The 7,457-nt window shown below is 59.6% G+C and overlaps 1 protein-coding gene across 1 annotated transcript in view; it reads left to right on the forward strand.

The window, feature by feature from the left end:
• Window positions 1-3,113: 3,113 nt before the first annotated feature.
• Window positions 3,114-7,457, forward strand: part of SMG5 (SMG5 nonsense mediated mRNA decay factor) — an 8,525-nt gene continuing 4,181 nt past the window's right edge. The window contains exons 1-4 of the mRNA XM_019611877.2: window positions 3,114-3,212; window positions 3,290-3,413; window positions 4,424-4,580; window positions 6,590-6,679. Coding sequence (XP_019467422.1) covers window positions 3,315-3,413; window positions 4,424-4,580; window positions 6,590-6,679 — 346 coding nt within the window. The 5' untranslated portion in view covers window positions 3,114-3,212; window positions 3,290-3,314. The remainder of the gene's footprint in view (window positions 3,213-3,289; window positions 3,414-4,423; window positions 4,581-6,589; window positions 6,680-7,457) is intronic.

The raw sequence follows: 7,457 nt of genomic DNA on the forward strand, positions 1-7,457 counted from the left end.
AAGTGGGGGGATTTAGGGGAGATGTGGGGGAAGGGAGTGGGGATTTAAGGGCGATTTGGGGTGAAGGAAATGTACTGAGGGGAGATGTGGGATGTGGGGGAAGGGGAGATGAGGGGTGGGAAGGGGAAGGAGAGGAGATGTGGGGGAAAGTGGGGAGGGCGGTGGGATTTCAGATGGGAGGTTTGGAGTGAAGGAAACTGGGGGTGAACTTAAGGATGATCCATAGGTGTGGGGGAGGAGATGGGGAGCGGGGGGGGACCCTGGAGGGGTTATGGGGTGTGGGAAAGGAGGGAATATGGAGAAGGAGATGGAGGGATGAAGGGAAGGGTTGGGGAAAGGGGGAAGAAGGTAATGGGGTTCGGGAGAGATCTGGAGGCGAAGAGGAAGGTGACAGATTGAGGGAGATTGGGGTGAAGGAAACTGGGGTCAGGGGGTGTGGGGAAGGAGGTTGGGAAGGAGTGGGAACAAAAGGAGGTGGAGGAGAGAGCGAGGGGGGAGAGGAGGAGGCAGCGGGATCCAAGGAAAGGGTGAGGGGTAACAGGCGATCGGGGTGCATGGGGGACCAGGGAGGTGGGTCAGGGTGTGGGGTGGAGGAAGGAGGATGTGATGGTGAGGGGACACAGGAGGTGGGGTGATGTGGGGGGCTGTGGTGGGGGCGGGATGGCCGTGGGCCTCCTGGGTGGGCTCTGCTCTCTCGCCCTGCTCCGCTCTGCTCCGCTCCCTCTGTCAGTAAAGCAGCGCCGTGGTTGAGTTTCAGAGCGGTGCTGCGGTCTCAGGGATGAGCAGGGGGTGGTAAAGGCAGGAGGCCTTTTCCAGCAGGGCCCATTGGCTTTTGCTTGCTGATGTTGGGCTCATCCTTCCGTCCCTTCCATCCCACATTTCGGTTCGGTGCCTTCCTCGTGGCTCAGGCTCTGTTCTGCTCTCTGTTCCCCCTGGATGCGGGCAGCGATCGCTTCCTGGCGTACCTCTGAACGGTGCCGGAGCATCCCTGCCTGAGCACTGAGGTGGTAGGATGAGGTGAGGGCTTTCTTACAGCAATCTTTGCCGTTTAATTCTTCCTGGCCGGATAAACCTCAGGTTTTACCCCAAAATGAGGCCGTGTGGCCCCATCCCAGGATATCGGGGCAAGGGGAGATGCTCGAGATCAGTTTCTGCACGGCCGAGGAGCACCGGCCTGTTTCCATCCTCAGTTCTTTCAGTAGCCCGGTGCAGGGGGAATAAGGCACCTCTCTTGGCAGCTCTGCTTGCTATTGAGAGATTTGGGCTGTTTGCAAAGGAGCTTCGGATCCTGGGAGAGCTGCAGCAGGCAGCCGAGTTGGCAGCAGAGCTCTGTGTGCAGCTCAACTCTGCTCTTGGTTTTCTTCATCGTTATTTCCCAAGAATTTGGTGCAGCTCTGGGACGTCCAATCATGGCAGGATTCTTCCCTGTATTCCTCCTCTTCTGCCCGGTTCTGTGCAAACAGGGGAGGTTTCAGATACCCTTGGCTGAAGGGCTTTTGAGGTGTGGATGAGCTGCTGTGTTTTCCCTCTGTGAGTCTCCAGTGTTTTGTGCTGGCTTGGTTTTCAGCACGGTTCCTTTGGCATGGCATCAGAATCACATCATAGACTCACAGAATGGCCCAGGCTGAAAAGGATCCTCAGGATCGCCTCATTTCATCCCCACTGTGTGCAGGGCCACCAACCAGCAGCCCAGGCTGCCCAGAGCCACATCCAGCCTGGCCTTGAATGCCTCCATTCCAGCCTCCCCATTGAATGCCCTGGGCATCCACAGCCTCCTTGGGCAACCTGTTCCAGTGCCTCACCACCTCTGGGTGAAAAACTTCCTCCTCATATCCAACCCAAACCTCCCCTGTCTCAGTTGAAAACCGTTCCCCCTTGTCCTGTCGCTATCAGCCCATGTCAGCAGCCGTTTCCCTTCCTGTTTATATGCTCCCTTTGAGAACTGGATGGCCGCAATGAGTTCTCCCCACAGCCTTCTCCTCTCCAACCTGAACGAGCCCGTCTCCCTCAGCCTTCCTTCCCAGGAGAGGTGCTCAGCCTTTGTGAACCCGTCCCAACAGTTCTGTGTCCTTGTGCCGGAGGCGCTGATCTCAGCCCTCTGCTCACAGCCCACCTCGATCCATCGAACAGCCCATCCTCCCAGCGCACACCTCTGCAATTTAGAGGGCAGGATGTGGTGAGGGTCCACGTGAAGGCTTTGCAGAGCTCCAGGTAGATGACATCCATCTGTCTGATGTCTGTCAGTCCATCACAGAAGGCTGTCAGGTGGGTCAGGCAAGGTCTGCCCTCAGTGCTGCACATCTCTCATCACCTCCTCATCTCGTGTGTGCCTCGACATGGCAACCAGGAGGAGCTGCTCCTGCACACAGGTGAGGCTCACCAGCAGGTTAGGGCTGCAGGGAGGGGGCAGCACGCTGCTGGCTCTTGGCCCACTGCCCCCCACCAGCACCCCAAGGTTCTGCAGGCTTCGGTGGCTCATGCTGGGCACGGAGGGTCCCAAAGGAGGAGGCGGATGGTGACGGTGTGTGAGGAGTGGGCTTATTGCCCTCGGGCGTGGGCTGGGTGCTGCCCTCTTGGTACGAAGAGCTCGTTGGACATCTCGTGTTGGATTGTTTTCGTGTTCCTCTGTGCTGGGCGTCACCCCGAGGTCTTTAGGAGCTGCATGTGCAGAACTGAAGGCGTTGGTGGCACACGAGGTGCCGTCCTCCGTCAGGAGCAGGAATTGGTGGAGGTGCGACCTTCCCCATCGTGACTGTTGGAAACAATTCCTCCTTTAGCCTCCCAGCACAACCGAGCGTGCACACGTTAGCGTGTTAATTAATTGCTGAGGTTGGAAGCTGTTGGTGAGCCTGGGGGCCTTTGGGGACGGTGGAGCCTCGGTGGGCACCGAGGAGCAGACAGACGGATGGGTGCAGCAGCCGACCCAAAGCAGAGCCTTCCCTTGGTGCAGCCGTGCTCTGTTCTTCCCCCAGAAGCTTTTCAAAGTAGATTGCACGAAGCAACGAGCGCAGTGCGGTGGGAGGGCGGCAGGTGGGCTCAGGGATTCCACAGCTGGGGAAATAATGGCAGCGAATCGCTGTGCTGACCTGTGCTGCCTGTGCGTCGCTTTGCAGAGCGGTGGTGGAGGCCGTGCACCGCCTGGATCTCATCCTCGGCAATAAGGCGGCGTACCAGGAGGTGTTCAAGCCCGAGAACATCAGCCTGAGGAACAAGTAGGTTGGGCGGGGAGCTCGGGGTGGTGCTGTGTGGGGCTGCCGTGGCTGAAGGCATCGTTCCTTGCTGTCTCCAGGCTGCGGGAGCTGTGCGTGAAGCTGATGTTCTTGCATCCCGTGGATTATGGCAGAAAAGCGGAAGAGCTGCTCTGGAGAAAGGTTTACTATGAAGTTATCCAACTCATCAAGACGAATAAGAAGGCAGGTATCGCGGGGTGGGGTGGGCAGCTGGGCCGTGGGTCAGGCTGAGTTAAGAGGTTCCTCCGCTTGGAGATGTGCTGTGAGCACCAAGCGCTGCTGGGTGCGAGTGGAGCTGACGGCTGAGTTTTCACAGAAGCACAGATGTCAGGGATTGGGAGGGACCTGGAAAGCTCACCCAGCCCAACCCGGGGCAGCAGCACCCGGACCGGGGCACCCAGAGCGCACCCAGGTGGTTGGGAACGCCTGCAGAGGAGACCCCCGCCCCTCTGGGCAGCTCAGTGCCGTCCCCGTCGCCATGAAGGAGTTCTCTCTCACGCTGATGCAGGACCTCCCACGTCCCTGCAGGCACCCACTGCCCCGTGCTGCCGTCGGGTGTCACTGAGAAGAGCCCGGCTCCTCCCGGCGCTCAGCCTTCACAGATGGACCCCATTCATGAGGTCCCCCCTCGGCCTCCTCCACCTGCAGCCCCTCCTCAGCACGGCGATGCTCCGCTCCCTTCCCCATCTCTGTGGCTCTGTGCTGGGCTCTCCAGCCGTTCTCTGCTGCAGTTTTCTTCAGCTGAGGGCAGTAACTCTTCACAGTCGCCGGGGTGGTTTCATTGCGGAGTGCATCCCACCATAACGCGCTCTCTGCCTTCCCAAATTCACGAGGCACGTTTCCTATGTAAAATGAGTGCCAGGATGTTCTGACACGGCTTTGCCGGCACAGATTTCTTTCCCCCCGGCACTGGTGGCACAGAAATACTCCCTCTCCCCATTGTGTGAGGCAGCACGGTGTCCCGCAGCGATCTGGTGGTGGGGATGCCATTAAGCCTCCAGCGAGACGCTTCTGCTGTTCATTTCTTACTTGTCACTGCAGGCATCTTTCCTCCTTAGAAACACAGCAGATAAAGTGCAGCCCAGCAGGGGAGGCACGCTGGGGGTCACAGCAGAGCTGCCTGCTGTCTCGCCTCCTCCTCAGCTGCATTTTTACCTCCACCCGATGACCCCTCGTGGCTTCTCTCTCCGCAGCACATCCACAGCCGCAGCGCCCTGGAGTGCGCCTACCGCACCCACCTGGTGGCCGGCATCGGGTTCTACCAGCACCTGCTGCTCTACATCCAGTCCCACTACCAGCTGGAGCTGCAGTGCTGCATCGACTGGACGCACGTGACGGACCCGCTGATGGGTGGGTGCTCGTGGGGGGCGTCGTGGGCGGCGGCTTTGTATGATTGTGGGGTGGTTGGGGTGGGACGGGGGCTTTAAGGCGGTCCGGTTCCAACTCTGCTGCTGGCAGGGCAGCTCTAGCTGGACCAGACTGCTCACAGCCCCGTCCCGCCAACCTTGAGCGCTTCCAAGGAGGGGGACAACCTGACCCATTATCTCCCCACTCTCGCAGTAAAGCGTTTGTCCCCGATATCTACTCTAAATCCGCCCTCTTCCAGCTTAAAACCATTTCCCCTGTCCTGTTGCTACGTGCCCCTATCAAAAGTCCTTTCCCAGCTTTCCTGTCGGCCCCTTCCAGGTCCTGGCAGGGCTGTAAGGTCCCCCCAGAGCTTTCCCTTACGCAGCTCAGCCTGTCCCCGTTGGGGTGATGCTCCATCCTCACCTCCACGGTGCTCCTCTGGGCCCGCTCTGACAGCTTGGTGTCCTCCTGGTGCTGGGGCTCAGAGCTGGGTGCAGTGCTGCCTGTGGGGGCTTGGGAGAGCAGAGCAGAGGGGCAGATGCCCCTCACCCCGCTTCCCTCAGTGCGGCCCCAGATCCCGCCGGCTTTCTGGGCTGGGAGCGCACGCTGCTGGCTCACTCTGAGTCCTCCATCCACCAACACCCCCAGACCCTTCCCCTCAGGGCAGCTCTCTGTGTCTGCGCCTGGCGCTGCCCCGGCCCCGCTGCAGGACGCTGTGCTTGGCCTTGCTGAGCTCCATGAGGTTGGCCGTGCCCTCCTCTGCAGCCTGCCCAGCTCCCTCTGCACTGCTCCCTTCCCTCTGGCGTGTGGCTGCAAATTGCTGAGGGTGCATCCAATCCCTCTGTGTCACCTACAGAGGTCAGTGACACCAATGGCAGCTCTGAGTGCAGCCACCCCTCGGGTCCTCCCCTGGGCTGGCCAGTCCAGTTCAGCATCCACGGGATGATCCTTTAGTTCCGTATTTCTCCCGGCCAGCTCCTTAGAACAGACTGAGAGAACACCTCAGGAAGGTCCGTAGGGAAGCGTTTGGTGGTGGCAGCTGTAGATGGGGCTCAGGAGGAACACATGTGGCTGCACAGAGTTAATGAAGACGGGTGGGGGGTGGCTGCTCACCATCAGGCTGTGCTCAGTGTCAGCTCTGCAAGCGTACGGGGCTGCTGGCATCCTCTGTGTCTTGGGGGCGAGGTTGGGTCTCAGAGGCGAGGTTGGGTCTCGGAGGTGAGGGAGCTCCTGTAAGAGAGCAGGCGGTGTCTCAGCAGGGACCCTGCCCTCAGCAGCAGGATGTCTCGTGGCTGGTTCCAGCTCTGCGCTCAGTGTGGCACGGGAGACAAATAGGTAACACGGTCGGTAAGGTGTGACATCGCGCATCCAGACAAGATGGTTGGGGTTTCGGTCCCACTCCTCCAACCTAAGCCAAGAGGAAGGAGCTCCGACTGCGGGCTGATTGATGCCTCCCTCTGGGGTTCCTCTTGAGAGATTTCCATCCTGCAGGAGCTGGGGCAGCAGGCAGCAGCAGGGCTGAGCCTCAGTGCCTCCTTGGTGCTGACCTGGCTGCTCTCCTTTTCCTGGAGGTGGCTGCAGCACCGCTGTACCATCAAGACTTCTATTTTTTCTTCTCCCTTCTCTTCCTTCCTTCTTGCTTGCCCAATCCTAAATCCTGATCCCATCCCGAATGCAAAAAATCTGCTCCACTGCTGATGGTGGGGACACCAGCTCTCCTCCAAATTCTCTCCTCCAAATTCCTCGTTAGCCACACTAACAACGTCAGCCTCTTTCCAGGCATAATTAGCATGTGCTCAGCACGGTGTTTGCGCTGCCACGTGGCTTGTAGGCAGGAGCTGGCTGTTGTTCTCCCATCTCAGCACAGGCAGCCGCCAGCAGCACGATTTGAGCAGATCTTTGGTCACCCAGTGTGACATCAGGTGTCTCAGGCAGCAGTGTGGGCCCCTCGTGTGCCATTCCAGCTGCCTTTCCCCGGTGCTGTGCTGACTTGACGTTTCTCCCACTTGTAGGCTGCAAGAAACCCGTGTCTGCGTCGGAGAAGGAGATGGAGTGGGCGCAGATGGCGTGCCACCGATGCCTGGTTTACCTCGGGGATCTGGGTAAGAGCGTCGCCTGGTGAAGGAACCCCTGGTGTGCACTAAGAGTGGGCACAGTGCTGGGCTCCCCCTGACTGCTGGGGTTCTGTCAGACGGTTTGTTGGTGGCAGAAGGGGCAGCTGAGCTGCGGATGGCAGAAGTGTCGGCTTTGCGCTGCACGCAGCTGTGGTTCTGTGGGTTTCCTTTCCTTTAGTGCCGTTTGTTTGGATGGGGTGGGGTGCAGGATGGCTGCAGAGGCAGAGACGTTTTGTATTGGGCCACCACAGAGCTGTGGGTTTTGTCCTCTTGTGAGGCTGTGTGTCACCCTTGTGATGGCACAGCTGCCGTCCCACCGCCTCCAAGGCGTGTGAGTGTGTCAGGGTGTGGAGACGGGAGGGGAATATCTGTCAAAGAAACCAATCAGCCCTCGGAAGCCTGTCATGGTGCAGAGCCTCCAAGCTCCTGGAGGCTGCTTGGCACTATGGTGCGTGGACCAGCCTGAGAACCTCTGCAAATAAATGTTGTGTGGGGGTGGGAAGGGCGACGCACCCGGTGGAGGGAGGGGGGTGTGCTCAGCTCGTGGCTGCTGCCAGTGGGGCCCTGCGGGGTGCAGAGTGGTTTCCCATCCTGTCTGTGCCCCAAGGGTCAGTGTGAAACTGCTGGGTGCTGTGCTGCTATCAGTCTGGAGAGAAACTGCACTCCTCTCTGGAAGGGCAGGAGGGGAAGGGGAGGAAGGGCAGGGGAAGGAATAGCAGGGCAGGGAAAGGAAGGGCAGGAGGGGAAGGGAAAGGAGGGGAAAGGA

Source organism: Meleagris gallopavo, unplaced genomic scaffold (assembly GCF_000146605.3).
Source record: "Meleagris gallopavo isolate NT-WF06-2002-E0010 breed Aviagen turkey brand Nicholas breeding stock unplaced genomic scaffold, Turkey_5.1 ChrUn_random_7180001957527, whole genome shotgun sequence".
In the NCBI taxonomy this organism is placed as follows: domain Eukaryota; kingdom Metazoa; phylum Chordata; class Aves; order Galliformes; family Phasianidae; genus Meleagris; species Meleagris gallopavo.